At 31.1% G+C, this 24,930-nt stretch overlaps 4 protein-coding genes across 9 annotated transcripts in view; 2 read left to right on the forward strand and 2 right to left on the reverse strand.

The window, feature by feature from the left end:
• LOC105852155 (phosphomethylpyrimidine synthase, chloroplastic) overlaps positions 1-1,393 on the forward strand; it is a 6,014-nt gene extending 4,621 nt beyond the window's left edge. For 3 of the 4 annotated variants that reach the window (XM_012715819.3, XM_073368552.1, XM_073368551.1), the window contains exons 6-7: positions 1-488; positions 732-926. In XM_012715819.3, coding sequence (XP_012571273.1) covers positions 1-488; positions 732-741 — 498 coding nt within the window. In that variant the 3' untranslated portion in view covers positions 742-926. Of the gene's footprint in view, positions 489-731; positions 927-983 lie in introns of those variants that run through there. The other variant, XR_012163152.1, reaches the window with a different exon arrangement.
• Positions 1,394-4,815: 3,422 nt separating this feature from the next.
• Positions 4,816-5,501, reverse strand: LOC101488529 (uncharacterized). Its single transcript, XM_004500179.4, has one exon. The coding sequence runs from the start codon at positions 5,300-5,302 to the stop codon at positions 5,015-5,017; it is 288 nt and encodes a 95-aa protein (XP_004500236.1). The 5' UTR covers positions 5,303-5,501; the 3' UTR covers positions 4,816-5,014.
• A 10,249-nt stretch (positions 5,502-15,750) lies between these two features.
• Positions 15,751-17,749, forward strand: LOC101488875 (cytochrome P450 86A1-like). Its single transcript, XM_004500180.4, has one exon. The coding sequence runs from the start codon at positions 15,841-15,843 to the stop codon at positions 17,428-17,430; it is 1,590 nt and encodes a 529-aa protein (XP_004500237.1). The 5' UTR covers positions 15,751-15,840; the 3' UTR covers positions 17,431-17,749.
• Positions 17,750-18,600: 851 nt separating this feature from the next.
• Positions 18,601-23,971, reverse strand: LOC101489199 (sodium-dependent phosphate transport protein 1, chloroplastic). Of its 3 annotated transcripts, none has more exons than XM_073368562.1 (10): positions 23,557-23,971; positions 22,394-22,501; positions 22,129-22,284; positions 21,462-21,677; positions 21,140-21,349; positions 20,448-20,585; positions 20,029-20,169; positions 19,591-19,656; positions 19,345-19,429; positions 18,601-19,101 (listed from the first exon to the last, which is right to left on the reverse strand). In XM_073368562.1, exons 1-10 carry the CDS (start codon positions 23,923-23,925, stop codon positions 19,004-19,006), a joined length of 1,587 nt encoding a protein of 528 aa, XP_073224663.1. In that variant the 5' UTR covers positions 23,926-23,971; the 3' UTR covers positions 18,601-19,003. The 3 variants fall into 3 exon arrangements, 2 of the variants coding, with proteins under 2 accessions (XP_073224663.1, XP_004500238.1); XM_004500181.4 differs by having other exon boundaries at positions 20,029-20,130; positions 23,557-23,970; XR_012163155.1 differs by lacking the exon at positions 18,601-19,101 and having other exon boundaries at positions 19,346-19,429; positions 20,029-20,149.
• Between the last annotated feature and the right edge of the window lie 959 nt (positions 23,972-24,930).

The raw sequence follows: 24,930 nt of genomic DNA on the forward strand, positions 1-24,930 counted from the left end.
CTCTGTTATGTGACTCCAAAAGAACATCTTGGATTGCCAAATCGTGATGACGTGAAGGCTGGAGTTATAGCTTACAAGATAGCTGCTCATGCTGCCGATTTAGCCAAACAACACCCACATGCTCAAGAATGGGATGATGCATTAAGCAAGGCAAGATTTGAGTTTCGATGGATGGACCAGTTTGCTTTGTCGTTGGATCCAATGACAGCCATGTCATTCCATGATGAAACTCTGCCGTCAGAAGGTGCAAAGGTGGCCCATTTCTGCTCAATGTGTGGCCCTAAATTCTGCTCTATGAAGATAACTGAGGATGTGAGAAAGTATGCTGAGAAACATGGCTATGGTGATGTTGAGGAAGCTTTGAAGCAGGGAATGAATGCTATGAGTGCAGAGTTTCTTGCTGCAAAGAAAACTATCAGCGGAGAACAGCATGGCGAAGCTGGTGGAGAGATTTACTTGCCAGAATCTTACTTGAGTGCCAAGGAGGGGTAAGGCTTAGTATACTGAAAAACTTTTTTATAAGCTTGGCATTTTCACTTAATATAGATTAAAAATTAAAGTTGTGAATCATGTATATAAAGATCCTAATAATAAAACTTATACCTAGTAGGAAAGATCATAAATCATAATAATTCCTCATTACCATTTCATGAAAATGTTTGCTGCTCATTTGACTTATCTAGGCTTTTGTCACCTGAGATGAAATGATCTTATTCAATTTCTTTCTGCAGGAATATATAAAGGGTGCAAATCATTTGAGAGAGAGCTTGGAGCTAGATACACAACTGGCCAGTCAGGATGGTGAAGTATTTTCAAGCTAAAGGATAATACAAAGTTTAGTTTTGTGAACAACATTTAAGAAACTCAAACTTTATTCTACTTTGGTTGTGTTATCCAATTCTCGGAAATAAATTTCTTTAGTATCATCATGTTTCGTACCGTCTTTATCTTTTCGGCTGTTATTAACACCCGAGATGCACCAGGGGTGCCTGTATCTGCATAGCATGCTAGCAGTTCAGGCTGAGACAGTCCCTTCGAACCTGATCAGGGTGATGCCTGCGTAGGGAGCGTGCATTGTTTTTCTCTTTTGTTATATTTCTGCAGGAAAATATGCGTTATATACTAGTTGCGGAAGCGGCTACAGCATGTGTTGTTCATGCCAATTGTTCATGGTGGGAATGTAGCCGAACTGGAGGAATAGAATATACTATGATCTGAATTATTTGTTTCTTATTGTTAATATATAGAATGAAGGTCTTATAAATCAACATAAAATATACTAATCCTCACATAATCATGTTTTTTATGAAAGATGAAGTTTTCACTGATGAAACTCTTTGACTGTAAGGACACACATCATCTTAATCCTGCATGTCAGATAAATTATAGCTCACATTATCTTTTTGGTTAAAAGATGAGAGTATTATATCTTCATCTCGATTAATCCAACGGTTGAGGTGTAGTTGGAGGGACTGCAAGTCCGGCAGCTTGAATCCTCTGCAACCATTTGGTTAAATCTTAGCTTGCAGCTCATGGCAATTCTTTGGGCTTTTGTAAGCCATTGAATGGGGAGGAGGAACTTTTCTGACCCCAACATGACTTCGGATACGCACATCTAGAAAAAACACAAATTTTGTGCCGTCTAGAACTTCTGGACAAATTATGTTGTTCGGAAGTATACATCCGAAAAATATGTGCAGAGGCGATGAAAGTTCCTCGCCATTGTTTTCCTCCATTATGCTAGAGGGTGAACAATTGGAGTTTCTAGAAAAAGAAAATTTTAAAATCCATTCACAGAAATTTTGCTTACATGTTTACCTATCATCCACTGATTAAAAGGCAAATTTAGCATTATAGAAAAGAAAACAAAGTAATATTTATAAGAAATATATATTTTACATGAGAAAGATTATAGAAAAAAATTAAGGATTTGAACTCAAGTCTAGGCTTCAAAATAGAGCACTTTGTCAACTGAGTTAATTTTATGTATGTTATTTACTTTTACTGAACAATTTTGTTTATTTGAGACATAACTAACCTCTTATAGAAAAAGTTCATTTATTTTGGGAGGTTTAAAGTAAGGGCTTGGGCACCTTATGTTGAAGAAGTAAGTACTAACTAAGAGATTTAGAGTTAAAATACTCAAAACTAATAAAATATTTTCAACAATCCAATCTTTTATTTGCTGACATCCAATCTTTCTTATAATTTAAGTGTTTTTCTCTTTTGATTTTTCCAAATGCAGGGGCCCCAAGAAAATCCAAATTTAGAGAACCAAAATGTCTACATAGTCAATGGGGCAGTGCATTTGACATAAGAAATAAGAGAACAAGTTTCTCTGCTCATTTGTGTTTTCTTTTCACCCATTATACTTTCTTCTTTTTCTCACCATCCTTAACCCACCTTTTTGGAACTAGTCTTTGTACCTTCTACACATTTCTTTCATGACAAACAATTCTCATGAAAAACAAGAACACACTTGTTTCCTAATAAAGATCATTTTTAGTTATTTTTTCTTATAAAAATTTCACGCACAATCTCTCAACCATGAAAATTGTTTCATTGTATAGAAAAATGAAATTTTATTAATCAACTTTGCTAACTAAATCAGAATCTTCCTCATTCCATATTTCCAACCTTTCTAACCACTGTGTTGTTGTGTCTTACCTACAATTCCTTTTATCTTTCACTCCCTCTAATATTGTATATAACACTATCACTAACCCAAATACAAAATAAAAGAGAAATACAATAATGAATGACACAAACTACTTCTTTGAGAAAACAAGCATGTCATGGAAGAAGAACATAAGGAAGAGAGCAGCTAGAAACTTTCATGGAAAGTCCTTCTGCATAATAAGGATTCCTTGGAGGTCAGAATTTTCCACCATTGAGTTTCTAAAGGGTGTTGCAGAAAGAGTGAAAAAACTTATGTGCTGTTCATCTGTGAGAAAATCTTCGAACCGAGTTTCGTCTTCAATGGAAAGATCAAAGACCATAGGGATTTCTGTTGTTGATTATTATAGGGCAGCTGCTGTTGAGGATTGCATTGAGTTCATCCACATTCATTCTTCCTTTTCTAGATCAAATTCTTTAACCATGGCGCCTCGAGAAGAATTTACGCATTCTTCTTTAAGGAAATTTGATCATAGAACCTGAATGAGCCCTTCTTATAGATATTCATATAAAATCATTCATGTGCTTAAGCTTTTGATAACTTGTGTCTAGCATGATCTCATATGTATGGTCAAATAATGGTTAAAAGTTCTATCTTTGCTCTCATAATAAATGTAGTTTTTTTTTTAAATTTAAATGACAATGTTAGTTGTTAGTTGGGATTTGGATTGTACGCAGTGAGAAGCTCACGCTTTCATGCAGTTATCATATTGATAACTGTTTGGTCATGATTGAACTGTCCAGATTTCAAACTCTATATTTTAGATTTTGATTCACATAACGGTCACCGATATACTAAGTGCATGAATGTATGAGATTTCAAGACATACAATCCAAATCATGTTTATTATTATCTTATCAGTGATGAGAGTTGAACTTATAATTTTCATTTTACTCAAACTCTTATATATTGTTGCGGACCACTTAACCACCTTATAGCTCCATTTGTAATAAAAGTAATTAAATTTCAATATGAAATATGAAATAAGTGGATCCATACATTGTTAATCCTTCAAAATCTCCCAGTCCTCTTTGTGAGAGGGTACATAATAGAGATGTAAATAATGTAATATAAAATTATTCATGTGTCTTCTCATGACAAGTTCAAACTTTTGGGGAGTTAGTTATGACATACATTTCATATCAGTTGAAATTTGCATCTTTGATTAGAGGAAAATTTACATTTAGTAGTGCATATGCATAGTCATCAATATTTATTATATTGATTAAAAACCATTTAATGGTTGTAACATTCTCATTTTGACATTTCCTTTCTTCATTTGGTTCTATTGGAATTTAATTTGCATAACAAGGCTACTTATTCTCATTGTAGTATAAGATTTGAGTCCCAACTATTTACAAGTCACAAAAGAACAACCTAACTCTACATGACACACATTGATGCAATGAATTCATAGTTTCATACTATAAGCAAATTAAGTAATCATCTTCCTTTAATTAATCATAAAGGATCCTCACTTGCACACAATATTTCAATAACAAGCTGTAAAAGCTAATCACCTGATTTTATAAGATTTAGTTGTTACTTGTAACTCCCCATTTGATTACTACCTCCATGACTATATAACATTATCTTGATAGTTTTTCTTACTCTTTTTATAATATTTTTTTTCTATTTTTCAACTACATTAATTATTTATTTATTAAAATATTTATTTTATTTTATTTTATAAGAGACGGTCAATATCACTACAATTAATTCATACTATTAGGTTTGAATCCGAAAAAAAAAACGTATGACTTAATAAACTTAATAATATTAATGACATTTAACTTAATAGTACTCTTAATTATGTATATATTTTTTTGTAATAACTAATAAATACTACAATAAAAACATAAACTAATTCTTTATGTTCAAAGGTAAATTAATAAAATCTTTCAAATTTTTAACAAATTTGATACAACACCGAACTTTAATTCCTGTAATTTAATCATCAACATCTTATACATAAGGACATAAGCAGTATTATTATCTTATTTGATTATCCACTGCATGAAAATAATTTTTCAATTTTAAAATCAAAATTTAGATAAACAAGTAAATTACCAAAATGAGTACCAAAGACTGGCAACATAATTAAAATTGTAAACAGATTATACCTGGTTGGTAGTAACTGATCCAAAATGAATATAGATTTTGTTCTTCTGTAAAATATAAATACAATATATTACCAACATCCAGCATAATTAATAACATACAATATATCCATAAGCTCAAGATGTTGAAAACTAAAGTGGAAGAAAATACAACAATGCATGCATTTGAAATAAGAAAAAAAAAAAAAAGTAAAGTAAAGCAAATAAATTTTTTGCTTCAATTCTTTGCAAACAAGCCTCCAAATCCACCACCCTTTTTCTTTTGTGGCACAGCCACAGTGTTTTTGCGACCATTGCTAGTAGTTCCACCACTCTTCTCTTCCACCTTCTTGAGAATAGGATCAGTTTCTAGAAGCTGATCTTCTTTTTGTAACCCTCCAATAATCCAATCAAAAATACCCTTCTCTTCTTTGATACTACTACCACCCCCACCACCACTTGAAGTACCCTTTGTTGCAAAGACTCTAGTGGTGGATGGAACAAATGACATGATTATTGAAGCCATTTTTCAATCTTTGGAATTTTGGAACTAAATTATGGTAACTATGTTACTTAGATAAAAATGGGGTGGAAAGAATTTTGTGAATTTGAGGAGTGTGGTTGCTAAGTGTTGATGATATGATAATATAATATATCTTTTGTGGTTACATCTAATAAGTGAATGTGAACCGTTGGATTGAGTTTTGAATGGTGATATGGAAAGTCTATACCACGAGTCCTCCACATGTGCCTTATCTTGATTGTTTTATTTATTTTTGGTGTATATAAATTTTCATATATGGTAGGAAAATTATGACAAGTTGGAGCCTTGGAGGTTGATGATATCCTTAGGTGCTGAGGCTGTGACTTTGACGTGTGGATAAATTAGAACCATTGCCTCTTTCAAACCCCCCCTTTTGGGTTTTTCTTGGTCAAATGATATTGGATCATGTAAACAAAGGGCCAAGGCCCAATATATCAAGAAAGACGATTTCTTTCTCTAAGTGTTTTTAAATATATGTCTGAATTAATTAATACGTGCATGTTAATCAAAAAATATATATAGATTAGTTAGTCTAGACACTAATTAAGAAAAAAACTATCTCAAGAAATCTCTTTTGGTGACGTTGTCTAGACTATTTTTCCCACAACTATATAATACTATGTAGATGTGTGTTCGCTAATAAAATAATAGAAGTCATAAAAATTTGTACAATTTTTTTAAACTAATTATTTGATAAGGAGAATAAAAATATAAATAAAATAGTTTAAACAAAGGGTAGAACTTAAAGAAAAAATATTATACCAAAATTTGATATATCATTAAATTCTTTAGTTATTTAATTAAATAAATAAAGATAAATAGTTTATTTTTTAATTTTTAATCTGACCCGAATAACCAACCTGTCATACTCTGTCATTTTCCCATTTTTTAATAGGTTAAAAGAGATTAGTTAAATTACGTGGTCGACTTCAAAACTTTAGGTCAACATGGCTAAAATGAAGGGTTATTATGGGTCAATCCAACGAATTTTGTCTCCCGACCCCGTCCTTGATTCTCCGCAAAAATTAAGTCTCAAACTCCGCCGAGTTTGAAAAATGAAAATTGAATCTCCATCCCCACCTCCAATGTAGGTTGGGTACACACGTCGGGTACATTTTCTCAATATATATATTGTTGACTCTATGAGTAACTATGAAATGAGTTACTTTGTTTGATAATTTATTATTAATAACGAATTTTACTAATCCAATAGTCAAATCAAAATTTTTTATTAAATAGATCAACTTCACAATTTTTATAAAATTTTAATACTTGGATACCTTATTTACTAATTTCAAATGAATGTATTATAACATTTTAAAAAATATAAATTAATATCAATTATTAGATTACGTAGTTACAAATTTTAAATTTACGTAAAACATTTGATCATTAATATATTATATCAATAATTTGAATTAATGAAATTAATTGTTTATAATGAATTATCAAGTAGAATTATTTCTAAAATCAATGAATCTCTACCCTTTATAAAATAATAAAACTTAAAATTATAATTAGTATAATAAAATAATGGTAATTAAATAATAATAATAAAATTAATTAAAATCAATTTTTTATTGAGAATATATTAAAATTTATAATATTCAAAAATTATTTAATTAAAACAATGTTAGTAGCAGCAATCAAAATTAAACATCTAATCTTCTTGTCAATACTTTTTCAATATTTTTAACTCATCAACTAAACTAACTAATTTACTTTAATTTAATTTTTGGTGTAAAATATTTTATATTATCAAATTATAGTTATATATATTGTTAAAATCAAATATTTTTAATAAATTTAAAGATAATGATCCAATGATAATATAAAAAAAATTTACACTTTGTCAATAAAAAAGTAATATAAAATCACTTGGTGAAGAGGTGTGGAAATCGATTGTCCATCGCCGCCTTCTCCTCTGACTTCGAATTTTGGAAAAAGTTTCTACCTTATATGCTCAAAGATAGAATTCTTATGTTGGAATATAGAGTATGCTAGTATGTAAATTTAAAAACTATTGTAGTCCATATTGAAAAACTCTCATATATTGAGTAGTTTTCAATTCTATAAATACTAAATCTCATATTAGATAGAAAATATATGTGAATTTGTTTTCATCACCGTATAAAGTGTGTCAAATTTTTGTGAAAAACACAATTGAATTTATTTCTCAATTTTCTCTTTATTTTCCAACTTAGTCCATTCGATATTTATACCGGTTTTTATGTCGTAGCCCCGTCGATTTTTTAGTGGTCCAAATATCACTATCATTTTAGAGCGGTTTTTGTGTCAACAGTTTTCTACTAGAACTCCAATACTGGTTTACTCTGGGACTTCGTGGTTAATAGTTTATTTTTTAATTTCTAATCTGACCCGATGAACCAATTTGTCCCGCTCTGTCTCATTTTTTAACAGGTTAAAAGAGATTAGTTAAATTACGTGGTCAAGTTTAAAACTTTAGGTCAACATGGCTAAAATGAAGTGTTATATGGGTCAATCCAACGAGGTTAACCCATTTTGTCACCCGTATTAGAACTACAGTGAATTTTGTCTCCCAACCCCGTCCTTGATTCTACGCAAAAATTAAGTCTCAAACTCTGACGTGTTTGAAAAATGAAAATTGAATCTCCATCCCCACCTCCGACTTAGGTTGGGTTTTCTCAATCTATATATATTGTTAACTTTGAGTAACTATGCAATGAGTTACTTCGTTTGATAATCTATTATGAAAAACGAATTTTACTAATCCCACAGTCAAATCAAAATTTCTTACTGAATAGATCAACTTCATAAATTTTTATAAAATTTTAATACTTGGATACCTTATTTACTAATTTCAAATGAATGTATTATAATATTTTAAAAAAATATAAATAAATATCGATTATTAGATTACATAGTTACAAATTTCAAATTTACATAAAAATGTGTTTGATTATTAATATATTATGTCAATAATCAACATTTGAATTAATGAAATCTATTGTTTAATAATGAATTATCAAGTAGAGTTATTTCTAAAATCAATGAATCTCCATCCTTTATAAAATAATAAAATTTAAAATTATAATTAATATAATAAAATAATAATTATTAAATAATAATAACAAAAATTAATTAAAATCAATTTTTTATTGAGAATATATTAAAATTTATAATATTCAAAAAATATTTAATAAAAACAATGCAAGTAGCAGCAATCAAAATTAAACATCTAATCTTTTTGTCAATACTTTTTCAATATTCTTAACTCATCAACTAAACTAACTAATTGACATAAATTTTTGTTGTAAAATATTTTATATTATCAAATAATAGTCATATATATTGTTGAAATCAAATGTTTCTAATAAATTTAAAGATAAATGATCCAATGATAATATAAAAAAATTTACACTTTGTCAATAAAAAAAGAATATAAAATCACTTGGTGAAGAGGTGTAGATATCGAATGTCCATCTCCGACCTCTCCACCTTATCTGTTCAAATATGGAATTTTCATGTTGGAACATAGAGTATGTTAGTATGTATATGGAATTTTCATGTTGGAACATAGAGTATGTTAGTATGTATGTAAATTTAAAAATTGTTGTAGTCTACATTAGAAAACTCTTATATATTGAGTAATTTTTAATTCTATAAATACTAAATCTTATATTAGATAGAAACATATGCGAATTTATTTTCATCGCTATATAAAGTGTGTCAACCTTTTGTGAAAAACACAATTGCATGCATTTATCAACTATCTCTTTATTTTCCAACTTAGTCCCTTCAATGTTTAGAGCGGTTTTTATGTCGTAGTCTCGTCGATTTTTTAGTGGTCCAAATATCACTATCCTTTTAGAGCAGTTTTTGTGTCAACGGTTTGTTGGGGTTGATTGCAAGTCCCACATCCTTTAGTGTGGGAGAATAAGGAGAAGGCCAAGGCTATATATTGGGTTTTGGTCCTTTGTTTTCAAATGCACCAGTCAGCAATAGCTCTTTAAGCTTGTATCTGACTTAGTTTAAATATTTGCTTTGTAAGAGTGTGGTTGTACTGGGGTGTCTGGTGTGAGTAAGAGAAGTCTATGTGTTGTAACAATTTTCACATAGTGTTAATTCTCTGGTTGCCGGTTTAGGTAGCGGTCGTGGTTTTTTCTCCGGTTTTGGAGTTTCCACGTTATATTCTTGTGTTGTGATTGTGTCTTAATTCTTTTGAATTTATGCTATTTTTCCCAACAACTGGTATCAGGAGCCAGGTTCGGAGGTTCGGTAGGATAATTTTTCTTAGTATGCTCTGTGGTTGCAGCTTTGTCTGATCTTCCACATCAGAAAAGAATTATCCTTGGTATTGTTAGGGGAAAGGTGATACTATGAAAGTGTTGTTTATGGAGGTTCTGGCTAAGGAAAGACTTGGTATTTAAGCGTGTCTGTTGTGACCCACCTCTCTTTCCTGGGAACTTACCTGGTGCACAGTTTACAGTCTGCGTGCAGCTGTTATGTCTTATTCAAGCGCTATGAAGTTTGACATAGAGAAGTTTGATGGAAGAATCAACTTTGGCTTGTGGAAAGTACAAGTCAAGGATGTTCTTATACAATTAGGATTACACAAGGCATTGAAAGGAAACACTTCCAACATGGAGGACGACAAGTGGGAGGAACTAGATTTGAGAGCTGCAAGTGCAATTCGTCTGTGTTTGGCAAAGAATGTTCTTGCGAATGTGCAGAATCTGTCATCAGCCAAGCAACTCTGGGAGAAGCTTGAAGGGTTATATCAGGCTAAGGGCATCTCAAATCGGTTGTTGTTGAAAGAGCAATTCCACAATCTGCGCATGGATGAAGGTACGAAAATCTCTGATCATCTTAGTACTTTGAATAATATTGTCTCTGAGTTGGAATCTATCAAAGTTGAGATTGATGATGAAGATAAAGCGTTAAGGTTCATTTTGTCCCTTCCACCTTCTTATGTTCATCTTAAACCTATTCTGATGTATGGGAAGGAAAGTTTGAGTTTTGAAAAAGTTGCAACTAAAATTATTTCTGAAGAAAGGAGAATGAAAAATGATGAAAACACTTCATCAAGCTCAATGTTGCTGACTAGAAGTGGGGCTAATGGGAAGAAGATACATGCAAAGAATTTGGTGTGTTGGTAGTGTGGAAAGTCTGGGCATGTGAAGAGAAATTGTCCAGGTGGAGCAGTATCTGAAAAAGATTCTGAGACAAGTGCTGACAAGGTCTCCCTTGTTTTGGGAGATGATGGTGACCTCATCTAGAAGATAAAGTTTGTCCTTATGGTATTTCTGCTATACCATGAAAAAGGACAAGTTATTGCTAGCAGATTCAGAACAGCACACGGGCATTGGTTGGCATTGATGCAAGGTGTGTGGTGATGTGTCGATGGCTGAAGAACTTTCTGGAAGCCAACATGGGAGTTGCACCATAAATTTCAGCTAGGTTTCGACATGAGAAAATTCTTGGAATGGTTTAGTTCCAAGTGGAGAAAATTCTTGGGATGGTTTAGTTCCAAGTGAAGTGTACGTTTGATGGTGGAGTATGATTGTCGGTAAGACAATGGAAGTGGAAGCTGTAACTCTTACAATCAAGGTGGAGATTGTTGAGGTTGATTGCAAGTCTCACATCCTTTAGTGTGGGAGAATAAGGAGAAGGCCAAGGCTATATATTGGGTTTTGATCTTTTGTTTTCAAATGCACTAGTCAGCAATAGCTCTTTAAGCTTGTATCTGACTTAGCTTAAATATTTGCTTTGTAAGAGTGTGGTTGTACTGGGGTGTCTGGTGTGAGTGAGAGAAGTCTATGTGTTGTAGTTTCCACGTTATATTCTTGTGTTGTGATTGTGTCTTAATTCTTTTGAATTTATGCTATTTTTCCCAACACGGTTTTCTACTAGAACTCCAATACAATTTTACTCTGAGACTTCGTGGTTAATAATATGTCTTACACAATTTTAGCAATACTACAAAACATCTTAAAAAGAACGACCTAATATACGATTATAGTAATATGTTCGATTACATAAATTTATTTAAAAATAAATTTTCGAAACTCAAAAATACCTACCTAACTACAAATGCAATTTAAGTTGCCATGTCTACATGTGTGAGGTCGGTATATATTGGACTAACAACTTCTGTAGTTCATCGTATAAGATTAGTTTCTTACAAACGTACGTTTGACTAACACTAATACTTGTGTGTTTTTCTTCGGAGTTTTCCAGCTTTTCCACTCCATATAGAAGTTAATTATAAGCTAGTAAACTCTCTCTACATGTTTGTCACACACGAAACACTGCAAATAGATTTCAAGTCATTTCCAAAAATTTCAGCAAACCCATTTTCTCTTTTGGGTATACCTTCTCTAACTACTCTTTTTCTTGCACTCTACAGTAGTACTGCACTATGCTTCTCAAGAGCATATTTCAAATATTTTAGAGTTTTGTTTTAATTTTAAAAATTGAGGTATAATGAAAAATATTAAAAATAAAAAAAAGTTTGTTTATTTAAATTATAAATAATATCAGTAATATAAAAAAAATTATAAATAACATAAATAACGTTGAAAATTTGATTCTATTTTCTTTTGTTAAAAAATCTGGACTTTTTATTTAGTCATAAAATCAAGTTTAAATTCTGAACATTTTTTATTTTCAAATCCTATAATACATGTGAGCTGGTATGCCGCAATAGCTGGCCATGCTCAAGAGTACTAGCATACAATCAAAACAACATACAATATGCGATTAATGTATTTTTGATCGTTGGATATCGAACAATTATATTTCAAGTTTATTTTAATCAATTTTATTAAATATATAAATATGATTTTAAAATTTGGATCAATATTTGATTAAGTCCGATCTTAGTCGGAGCTAAAAACACACCAACTGTGAACTATATGCAATATTCTAGATTCTAAATCAAAGGAGTTTGGCATGTGTGTTAATTGGTCATGTGAGAAACTAAAGTAGTTAGGGCTATATGTACTTGCTTTCACACAGCTGTATATATTTGTTTTGTGGTTTAGTAAAAAATATATTTGCTTTATGGTTGGTAGGGAATATAAAATAAGAATAGTCTAAGATGGGTAATGAAGGTTAACAAGAGACATTATATAGTTCTATTAAAGGGTTAAATAAAATTTTGTAATTTTGTTTTTAGTTTTTAGTTTCTGTAAAATAAATTATATGTTTTAAATCTTTACTAAATTATTCTATAAATTGTTTTAGTTCTTGTTGAAATGAAATATATTTTAACTTTTAAATTTTTAAATGATTTTTTATAAACATGCTTAGAACATTGTTAAAAGTTCATCCGCATAAATATATAATTTTTTAATTTTGAAATAAATTAAATATGAATTTTTTAAATATCATATGCTCTAGATAAAAAGTCCTTAAAATATGGATATTTAAATTAACTTTTGAGCTTAATTATTTGTAGAAGAACTTTTTATAATATTGTAAACATATATGCAAAACAATTATTTGAAAAACATATGTTAACATATATTGATACTTCAAGAGGGATTCAAACTGATCGCATAATAATTTTGTAGAAACTAAACTATGTAATTTTTTTTACGAAAACTAAAAATAAAATTTTAAAATTTTATAGTGATGAAAAACATTTAACACTATTAAATGAAAATTTATAAATTACTCTTAATATTGTTACCATTTAGTTCAAAGTTGCTCTCAACATGGACGGATCGAGAAACATACTACATAAGAGGTTTTCAAAATAATTAATAATAAATTACTTAGGTAATTAGAAAAACTCAAAATAACAATATAAATTACAGACAGAAATTATGAGTTTGCTTACTAAATATTGTGTTTCTAACACTTAGCAACAAAGGTATAAACGGATTTTTCTATTTTATGTTCTAAATTTTTTCGCTATTTCAATCATTTTTAATTAATCTAAATTAAATAGTTTAACTATATATATCTATATATATATATATATATATATAAATTTTTGTTAATTTAAAAAATGTTATTAGTTAATTTAAAAATATAAATAATTGTTTCACAGGATAATTTTATAACTTGAATATAATATATATATATATATATATATATATATATAATATTATTAATGTGTTTATAAATAATAATAATAATAAATATATCACATATTAATATATAGTAATTATATATACTTATAAGAGGAACTCTTCTCTCCATCCATGACTCTCGACAATAACTGCTATAATGTAAATTTACATTGTTTAACTTTTCACTTGACTCTCCTTTTATTACTAGATATAAGTTTAATTTCAAATTATTAAATATATATTATATTTTCTAAATATAACTTTTATTAATACATTTGTTCGAGAAAAGTCTTATTAATATTACTATCTTTTTAATGGTTTATAAACAAAACCAAAGGTATACAAGGATTACAAAGGTATACCTAAATTTATCGATCTTATATATTAATATTTTTTTATAACAAAAAAACGAAAAGTCAAATTTTGACAAAAAGAAAATAATATTTAATATTTATACACAAAATAAACGTATTAAAGATTAACTCTCTTAATTAATGCTTCATATGAAAATGATAAAAGGACATTAGAAAAAGGAAATAAATAATTATTGAAATAGCTTTAAGTATAATAATTGTCAAAATCTAAAAGGTTTAAGTGTAATAAATTTTGTTTGATTTGTAATCCACGGAATATTATAAGAAAACAATTTCACATACACCAACATAAATTCCGATGCACACATTTAAAAAAAATAAATTTGTATGATAAAAGTACACTTCTAGGCAGTTTGTGCTCGTTAGAATACTTCAAACAATGTGTGAGGTATTTTTAGAAAAATAATGATGAAAGTAGTCATATATTTTGCTGGCTCACGGTAATTATGCAATTCCACCTACCTCCTTGATGTATAAACTTATCCTAAATTTGGCCCAATATATCTCGATCCAAAAATGATTTGATGAAACTAATTCAAATTGATAGGTCTAATGCTTCATAATAAAAAGCTCTAATGTAAATTGTAGAAACAAAATTAATAAGAAAAATGTTTAGTGGACACTTAAATATTCATTAATTTAACACCATAAGAGAGAAAGAAATAGAGATAGTGGTGTGATAAATTAGTGGTGTGATAAATCAGTGATGTAATGAAATAGAGAAATAGAGAGAAAAATGAAAAGTTGAATGAATGTATGAAAATAAGAGATTCAAATATAAGAGTTAAATCAAATAAGGCCATTAGACTCATATACATTGAATATATGCAAAATATATGTACCTACAAATGGTAAGATAAAATTCAGCATTATAAATCTTTGTGCGGACACAAATAATTATCTGCAAAAATAAATGGATATGAGTATAGTTTCAGTACTTTAATACCCACTTGACGTGTACCCAATTATCATATATACTATTTTATATATATACAAAAGTATCAACAAAGATATATATTTTATCATGAGTTATAATATTTAGACTACCAATTTAAATATACAAATAAAATCACAACAAAAGTTAGACAAGTATCTCTTAATTTTTTTGTATGGAGTACAAATATTTCTTAACTAACACATATATAAAATTAATAATTAATTTTATACTAATTTTTTGTTTTAAAAAAAAGCATTAATTTTTTTCAATATTTTATTTTATTTTAATTCAAATATGTTTGTGTTTAGTCTAGTAATTAATTATTTTTGTTTTATTTCTATTAATATTACTAAATCAAATAAATATTTTTGTGATTCAATATAGTTTTGGATAATTTAAATACTTGAGTTTATTATTTTGATGATTTAATGTTAAAGAGTTTTGAATATTTTGTTAAGAATTTAATTTATATGCACTGACAGCATAGATTTTTTTTACACATGCGTCCAATCAAATTATTTAATAATGTTACCTTTTTAAATTAGTTACTAAAATATCTCTACAAATACCTATTAGACATGTTTTTATTGGTTGCATGTGTAAAAAAAAAGTTACATTGCATATAAATTAATCTCTTTTCTTAATTGTATTAAAATTTTATAGTATTTTGTAATTTAACAACTTATTTTACTTCAAACACATGTGATAGGTACGACTAAGAGTATTTAGGCATTTAAAATATATAAATATGAATATTAATTAAAATAGATACTCACATGGATACACATTTAAATACATATATTTTTTAAAATTGAATACATAAATGTGTATTAATACTCTATCTAAACCCTATTCTTTTTTTTTTCCTTATTAAAAATAGAAATAGACATAATAAGTGCATGCATGCATGGACGTTTCTAATTTGCATATGTGTCACACGTACACCTTCTATCAACCAAACAGCGACTATGTAAGAAGCCAAAAATTTCTCAACAACCTCTCCTAAATCCCATCCCATTCTCTACTTATACATATAAACTTCACTATCTATCCTTAAACTTCAAACCCAACCAAAATCCAATTACCTTTTTCAAAGTTCACCTTACAAAAATAGTTATTATAGCATACATACACATTTCATTCATAATGATATCATTTATTCATAGCATGATCATGATGATTGAAATGAATACAAATACACTTCCTATTATTTTCACCCTCGCAGCTACACTATGCGCATACTTATTTTGGTTCCACTTACTCGCTCGAAACCTAACCGGTCCAAAAGTTTACCCATTTTTTGGCAGCCTTCCGGTTCTTTTTATGAACCGGAACCGGTTTCACGATTGGATGACTTCAAACCTCAACCAAACCGGCGGTTCATCAACCTACCAAACCTGCATCCTCCCATTCCCATTCTTAGCCCGTAAACAAGGCTTCTACACAGTAACAAGCCACCCAAAAAACATAGAACACATCCTCCGAACCCGGTTCGACAATTACCCAAAAGGACCCACATGGCAAACCGCTTTCCACGATCTTTTAGGACACGGAATCTTTAACAGCGATGGTGACACGTGGCTTGTTCAACGTAAAACCGCGGCACTTGAATTCACAAATCGAACTCTTCGACAAGCCATGGCTCGTTGGGTTAACCGAACCATTAAAAACCGGTTATGGTGTATTTTAGACAAAGCCGCTAAAGAAAAAAACTCGGTTGATTTACAAGACCTTCTTTTACGGTTAACTTTTGATAACATTTGTGGACTTACTTTCGGTAAAGATCCGGAAACTCTCTCCCCGGATCTACCCGAAAACCCGTTTTCTGTTTCTTTTGATACTGCCACTGAAACTACATTGCAAAGACTACTTTACCCCTGGTTTTTATGGAGGATGCAGAAGCTTCTATGTATCGGTGGCGAAAAGAAATTAAAACAGAGTTTGAAAATTGTTGAAAATTACATGAACGACGCCGTTTCGGCTCGCGAGAAATCTCCCTCCGACGATCTTCTCTCGCGGTTTCTCAAAAAACGCGATGGCAATGGAAAACCGTTTGACGCCGGAAAATTAAGACATATCGCGCTGAATTTTGTTCTCGCCGGGAGGGATACTTCGTCGGTGGCGTTGAGTTGGTTTTTCTGGCTCGTTATGAATCATCCAAGCGTGGAGGAGAAGATTGTGGCGGAGTTGACAGCGGTTTTGGAAGCTTCTCGCGGCGGAGAATGTAGCCGGTGGACGGAGGAGGCAGTGGATTTTGAGGAAGCGGAGAAGCTTGTTTATCTGAAAGCGGCTTTGGCTGAGACGCTAAGATTGTATCCGTCGGTGCCAGAGGATTTTAAATATGCTGTTGAGGATGATGTTTTACCGGACGGGACGGTGGTTCCGGCGGGTTCAACGGTGACGTATTCGATATATTCAGTTGGAAGAATGAAGAGTGTGTGGGGTGAAGATTGTATGGAGTTTAAACCGGAGAGGTGGTTATCGGTTCAGGGAGACCGGTTCGAACCGCCTAAAGATGGGTATAAGTTTGTTGCGTTTAATGCTGGACCGAGGACTTGTTTGGGGAAGGATTTGGCTTACCTTCAGATGAAGTCTGTTGCTGCGGCTGTGTTGATTCGTTACCGGATTTCACCGGTTCCCGGTCACCGGGTTCAGCAGAAGATGTCTCTCACACTTTTCATGAAGTATGGTCTACGTGTGTTCTTGCATCCACGTCAGCTTCAGCAACCCAAGTAGGATGTGTTTGGGTGGTTGTGTATGTCACTGATTCGGTCATATGCTGTACAAAGGGCAGTGTGGTCATTTCACCATGTTTTATGATTCCTTGTTTTAATATTTATTTACTGTTGTTTTTGGGAGGGTGAGTCTCTTCACGGTTGGTTGGGTCATGGGTGTGTCAAATTTGAGTTTACAGTTTGCTGCTAAAGTGTCCTCTTTGTTGTATATGTGCCATATACTAGGTCCAATTCATAAGGGCTTTCATATTCATGTTGTTCATCAATAATACATTCATCATATTAATATATAAATATAAAATCATTTTTAATTTGGAAAATGATACATATCATGGGAGAAAGTAGCTCAAATTTGAAGTCCGAAAGTATTACAGTTAAATTTGACTTTGAATAACTATCATTTCTCATCACATAAATCTAACTCAATACTACAAATTAATTCATTGAAATTTTGTGCATCATTCAAAAATTGTGAGGGAAATTTCTAAAATATAATTGAAATTCTCTAATAGATATATTAATGTAACAAAATTAATAAATTTAATGTATTACTTAGTCAAGTCGTTGAAATACTTGAGTTCAATGCATTTGTTAGTCATCGAACCAATGCATATATTAAGTTATCAAGGGTTACAATATTTTTTAATAATTGTTTTCTTTAATAATTAATATGAGTGTCTCTATAAATAGACACTTTAGAAACTTCATATTACATTAGTCAAAATTTCATGTCATATACTAATCCACTCAATTAGTCATTAGCTACTAGCTAGGACTACACTTGCCCAAAATTACCTATCCTAAGCCCGTGTTTAGGTGAAGTTGTTTGATCAATAGTAGCATTAAACTATATCACAAATCTCACAAGATTACATATTCACATGCATGGGTTTTTTTTAATTATTGACAGTGTAAAAAGTTGTTATATACTCAACTAAAAATTACTTATGTATATCAAGATGTATAAAGTAGATATGAATTTTGCAACACTCTCATGTAAAGAAATCCAAAGCCCGGTGCCATAAGAAAAGAAATAGAAGCATGTAGCAGTTCATTTTGAAAGTTAGATTAAAAAATTAGTCTGCATTCTGCAACACTAACACTACCAACTTAGTTGACTAAAGGCTGCAAGTAAAATAGGCAGATAAGAAAATGTAAAGACAAAAGAAGCTTGATGAAAAATACTACTCCACAGACTACTTTTCTTGATTCATTATCACAAAATTGATGTGTTGGTTTGGAAATTTATATTTACACGTATATGATGTTAATTAAGAAATCACTATGAACTTCCCACCAAATATGGGACAAAAATACATGAGATGATACATCATGGATTAAATAATGCTAATCCAATCTATCTTTCAAGGTCAACAAGGACATCTGTCATCCCTCTGATCTATGCAATGCTCTATTCACAAAATTTACCATTTTGTCGGGCATAAAGTTCTGATAAAAGAGTTGCCTTGTAATTGAACCTCTTTCTCTTCTTGTAGTCCTCCCTCTGTGAGAAAGTACTCAAGATGTATCTATACGTGTTACATGACAAAGTATCAATTATCAGTAACAGTATGTTAATCCACGATTTTTTCACCAGTCGCAAAAAGGTTAAACACCACGGTTCCGACCAAATACAGCCCAACTGAAACCTTGAAAACATCATCCCATGAGCCTGATAATAAGCAAAAAAGAGTGAATGGTGTCATTTCATTGTTTCAATGATAAGATTTAAATTATGCTTGCCCGACTTTATACCGAAGTATCAAAACCAAATTGATATTTTTCAGATTTGGACAATACAAATCTATATTCTATATTTATACTCAATCTTCACCATTAAGATATATAACAAAATAATTCATGTCTTCACCTAATATTTTAAGCTTCAAACAAACTATGAGGAACAAATACTTACCATGCTGCAGAATGTAACCTGTTGCTGCTGTTCCAAGGACACCAGCAAGTACTCCGGCGGTATTAGATAGACCGAGCAATATCCCCTAGAAATATAGGAAATGAATTTAGAAATGTTCTTTATTTCCATAAAAACAAGGATTTAACCAATGGTGAGGACATGACTAAATATTGCATTCATATTCTGCACATCAAATTTATAAAACTCCATGCTACCGAAAATTTCAGGTACAATGAATCCACTTACAGAATATCGAGGAGCTATATCTTGATGGTTTGAATATAATCCAGACTGAGAGAATGCATCAGTTCCCTATTCAGTAAGAATTTGAAACGAGTGAGGAACGAGAAATGTGAAAGGAATGAATGGATGAATCAACACTACCTTGTTTTAAATGATGTTATGGCGAAAAATGAAATATATAGTTATGCCTTCTTAAGAGAAGTTCCAAGACACTACTGTCAAGAAAATTTAATTTTGCTGTCAAAGTTGCAGAATATGTAGTATCTGGTATGAATTAATAACTATGATCAAAATTATGACTTAGGAAAATATAGTAGTAACGGTTCTTTCTCTAGAAAAAATTTAGGGGGAGACATATAAGAACCGATTTTATGTTAGGATTATATGAAGAATTCCTTTATCAGAATGAGAAATACATTGAATACAGAACAAGAAGCGAACCTGACTGCAAGTCATACACAAAACAGCCATCACAGGAGAATTGATGTGGCTCAATTGAGTTAAGAAGAAAGCAGGTCCAAGAAACCCAACTGTTTGCATTATCTGCGAAGAAAACGTAGAACTATAGTATGAAGTAATAACCTGGTAGAAAATAGCAATGGAATTGAGTTCATCAAACAGAAGTTAAAGCACTAGACGGCTAGATACTTAAGGACAGATAAGGCAAAGGAGATTTGTTTCCAAATTATGTAGAAAACCTTTTGAAGCTAGCTTAAAAAATATTAATGAACATTTGGAAAGCAATGTTGTCATTTCCATTATTAGTATTAGGAGATAGACAATGAATGGATTTGTTTTCTAATATCAAAATGAGATAAATCATGATATTCAAATACAAAGAAAAAAATGAAGGGAGATACCTTGCGGACCCTTGTAACAGGTACACCTCGGGTCACAAGAGTGTCTGCAATCCAACCACCAAAATTTGCAGAAATTGCCATTGTAAGCCACGGCAAAACACAAAATAATCCAGATTCTGTAAGGTTGAACTTCAAGACCTATGATTATATTTGAAAGTAAGTTTTGTTTACTTTAACAATGTCATTTTGTTTCCAAGTATCCAAGAAGATTACAAATAAAAATATTGTGCTTATCAAGATGTTAGTTAACACATAAGTCAAAAGCTGAACTCTACAAGCTTTGATCTTGATTCTTTACAGTGCTGAGAATTGAAGCTTGATGAATTATTCAAGTAGAAATATGCTTAAAATGTTAAATATCAGCAACCATCTATAACATCAAATCTTGACAAGTAAATAAATGTAATGACTTGCTAGTTTATAGCAATAGATTATGTTATTATTATCAAGTAAGATAGTTTCAACAATAGAATGAGATGAATGGATGAGAAGATAATAGAATTAAAAGGGAGACTAAGGTCTAAGGAGAAAGAACGAAGAGCTAATAATATCAATTCTCTGTTGTAATTGAAGAGTTTCATAAAAAAATGCTATAGATGGAAAAATCAAAAGCATCAGCAAGCAAATAAAAGAACAAATCTAAATTTGTTCACACGAAATTGCGTCAGCAAACATGACCAAAAAAAACTTACTTGGTTATAGTATGTTGGCATCCATGTAAGAAGAATGAAAGTTCCCCAATTGTGGCAAAAGTGGGACACTATCAGGGCCCACACTGGTGGTTTCGACAAAATTAATTTCCAAGGTATTGCTTTCACAGGTTCCTTGGAAAAACCGTTTGTAGCGATCAATTTCTTTTCTTCTGGCCGCAGTTCAGGATCATCAAGTGGTGAACTATGTGCCTACAGCTCCCATAACAAGAGAAAAGATTAGCATGTGAGACAAAAAGCATTTCTATTGAAAAAACGAAGCACTGATGCAGGAAATGAAATAATTATACATGCAAATACTAACCTTACTAAGCCATATAGAAAACCAAACTGTCCCTAGAGAACCAAAGGAGTAAAACACTGATGGCCATCCATACTGATGAATTAGGAAAGGCGAAAAGGCCAATCCAGTCACTGATCCAAGGTACATGCCACTGTAGACCAGAGCTAATGATCTACTTCTCTCTGCCACTGGAACCCATTTTGATAGAATATTGTTCATGGCCGGCATAGCAACCCCCTAGTAAGATCCAAAAGAAGTGAGCTCCACATGGAAAATAAATATTATCATATTGTACCATCACCAACTATATGAAATCAAACCATTACTAAAATCAATGGCAATATGGTGTTCAACAACGAACATTTCCCCTTTTTTCCTTTACTAGATAATTTGTTTTGCCTACAAGGTCTTGTTCGGATAAACAACTTTATTAAAGTTTATAGCATAAGCTATTTCTATAACAAAAGATAAAATAAAGTCATTTTTTTTTTCATATTAGCAAAATTGTTTAGGAACATTTTATAAGTTGTTTCCATAAACTCCAAAAATAGTCTCACAAGTGCTTATTCCAGTAGATAACGCCAAATGAGTCAACCCAATCAGGCCCAAAATGGCAATTGTAAGCTTAATCCCACCAGTAGAATGCAAGAAAGCATGTTTTTTAGAACATTTTAATAACATAACCCACCTCCCCAATTCCCATGAACGCACGGGCAACAAGTAAGAAAGGTAACCCAAGTTTGGCAGCTACAGGAGTGAGGATTGTGGCAACGGACCACCAAATCACGCCAAATCCCAAAACCTGTTTTCCTCCGACTGTGTCCGCCCATATACCACCAGCAATCTGCAACAAGTAACTACCTACACATCAGAGTCCTGACTTTGATTTTAAACTCATTCAAACAGACAAAAAGTTACTAATCAAACCTAAATCACAATGAAACCACATTTACCTGAGTTAGGAGGTATCCCCAAAAGAAAGAAGACTGTACTAAACCTACAGTGGTGGGGTTCCAGTTGTACTCTGCTGACATTGGAAGTATAGCAATGCTCATATTTACCTGTAAATATGAAACAGATGTAATTTTCTAAGAGCTAAAGCTAGCTGAAAACTCCATTGCAATACTAACCTAACTCAACCATTTTCTCTCTCTCACTGCAATTTATTGGAGCCTATGATTACATAGCATAATTTTTCTAAATAACAAGTTTTCTATAATTTCAAATTAAATTATCTACCAAGTTTATAAAAAACAGTTTCTTGATCGCAATTATTGCCACAACATCAAGGTTTTTGATGTCATGCAATTGCAATTTGACTGTAATTTTCCACAATATCAAAGATCGTGATTTTCCACATGACTGCTATGTAAACATTGTTATCTACCTCAACTTATTCAAAAATTCCCTTACTTAGACTCCTTGCAAACTTATAAAAGTATTTTTTTCCCTATAAGTTAAGAATGAAACACTTATCTCAAATTAGAAACTTCCATAAGTTAAAAATTAATCCAAAATGGGCTTTAATCAATTGCATTTCACTTTAGTTGCCAAGACCATGTTTCAATAAAAAACTTAGTTAAGCACTTATAATGCAAGTGCTTATGTTCTATAACAAAAGATAAAATATTAAAATTATTTTCATATAACCTATAAGTTGTTTTCATAAACTATCCTAGAGAGCTTATAGAAATAAGCCAAAAACAACTCATAAACATGACATAAGTTGTTCCATAAGATTTCCCATGCAGTCTCACAAATACTTATAGCAGTAGATAATCAAACATACCCTAAGTACAATACCAAGTAATAACTACTAATAAATCATGCTTATATACTTACAGCTTCTCATGAAACTTAGAGAGTTAGTTAGTTGGTAGTTACACTTAGTTTAGTTAGTTATTGTCCAAGAGGTGTGAGCTCAGTTACGAGAGTTCAAATTCTAGCAGGGACAACTATAAAATGGACATTAGTTCCACCGCTATTGATAATAATTTCTCCTTCCCTAATTAGTTATAAAGTTAGTTAGTTAGTTAGTTGGATAGTTAGTTATTCAAATTTCCATCTCTTTTGTAATTGAAATGAATTCATAGAAGAAGTTGAAAAAGAGACTTACTCTATCCATGTTGCATAGAAGAAAAGCGGAGAAGCAAAGAATGACAATGACCCATCTTTTGGGGAAAACTTGCCACCACGGTGAAGAGCCTATTATTGCTTCCTCTTCCACATCATCATCACCATCCAAACCTGCACGTGCTACTTTGTTGTGAAGGGAGAGATCTTGGTACTTGGTGGAAGGTTCCGGCACGTGCTTCTCGGACTTAACATCTGCCCATACCTTTCCTCTTCCCCTACGGCGGGACAGCAGTTGCAATGGAAAGGGAGAAGGTGGATGGTTGGGATGGTTTCTGGAGCGTGATAGTGGTGACGAAGAAGGTGAAGGAGAAGGAAGAGAGAAAGAGAAAAGTATAGCTCTGCTACTCATTGTTTCTTCCTTCCTCAGCTTCGTTGCTGTTACTGTAATGTAACGTCTTCGAGATTTTATTTTGGGAAGATTTTTTATCTGTACTGGTTCTCGTTTTGACACGTGGAGATTGCTGCATACAAATGTCTCCCTCTCATGCGTGGAAATGCCATTCACAATACACTAAATTAAAATCAAAACTAGACTATGTTACGCGCAATGCGAGGATGTTAATTAATTAATTTTATAAATAATATTTTATATATTATAAATATAGTTATCTTATAATATTATTTTATTGATTTGTAATAATTAAATATAATTAAGAAAATTAAAATGAGGGAAAATTATGTTTATCACAATTATCTAATTTAATTTTTAAAATATTTTGTAAAATTGGTATGATAACTTATTATATATGATAATTGTTTGACTCATTGTACTTTGATTGTCAATTATTTTTCAACATATAATGGTACTTGTATCTATTTGATGAAATAAAATGTAAAATAAAAATCCAAAAATAAGATGTAAAAATTTAAAAATATGATTGCTATTTAATATTTTTTATTTTAAAAAAATATTAATGTTGAATTATATTGTAGCGTAGTCTAAATTTATTTGGTTTATTAGTATGATGTTTTAATTGCGAGCATGAGAAATTGTTGTAAAAAAAAATTATTGAATATATTTTATCAAGAGTTTAAAATTTATTTTATTAAAGATTAAAGATTTGCTTATACTTTAAATCAATTTTGTTGGATTTTGATCCTTTGATTCCTAATTTTTGACATAATTAACAATTCAACAATGTTCATACAATACATGATAAATCTAATATTTGAATTGAGCAAGATTTCAGGAACAACAATCAAATCCTACACACTTGGAATATATTGCTTGGAACACAAGAAATCAACAAAAGTTGACTTTTGACTGAAGCAAATCGATTGGGAAATCGATTGCATAACAAGGGTGTAAGGAAACACAACTGTTTGTGTTGGTATAATCGATTGGGCAATCGAG

This window comes from Cicer arietinum, chromosome 5 (genome assembly GCF_000331145.2).
Source record: "Cicer arietinum cultivar CDC Frontier isolate Library 1 chromosome 5, Cicar.CDCFrontier_v2.0, whole genome shotgun sequence".
Classification (NCBI taxonomy): Eukaryota; Viridiplantae; Streptophyta; class Magnoliopsida; order Fabales; family Fabaceae; genus Cicer; species Cicer arietinum.

What these genes read in the sequence shown, in the direction of transcription:
- LOC101488529 (XM_004500179.4), bottom strand. Translation starts at nt 5,302, where the DNA reads ATGGCTTCAATAATCATGTCATTTGTTCCATCCACCACTAGAGTCTTT.
- LOC101488875 (XM_004500180.4), top strand. Translation starts at nt 15,841, where the DNA reads ATGATATCATTTATTCATAGCATGATCATGATGATTGAAATGAATACA.
- LOC101489199 (XM_073368562.1), bottom strand. Translation starts at nt 23,925, where the DNA reads ATGAGTAGCAGAGCTATACTTTTCTCTTTCTCTCTTCCTTCTCCTTCA. An exon ending in TGTGTATGACTTGCAGTCAG is followed by an intron (nt 19,657 to 20,028) that starts GTTCGCTTCTTG and finishes CTTACTGAATAG; the next exon opens with GGAACTGATGCATTCTCTCA. An exon ending in AGGTTACATTCTGCAGCATG is followed by an intron (nt 19,102 to 19,344) that starts GTAAGTATTTGT and finishes GCTTATTATCAG; the next exon opens with GCTCATGGGATGATGTTTTC.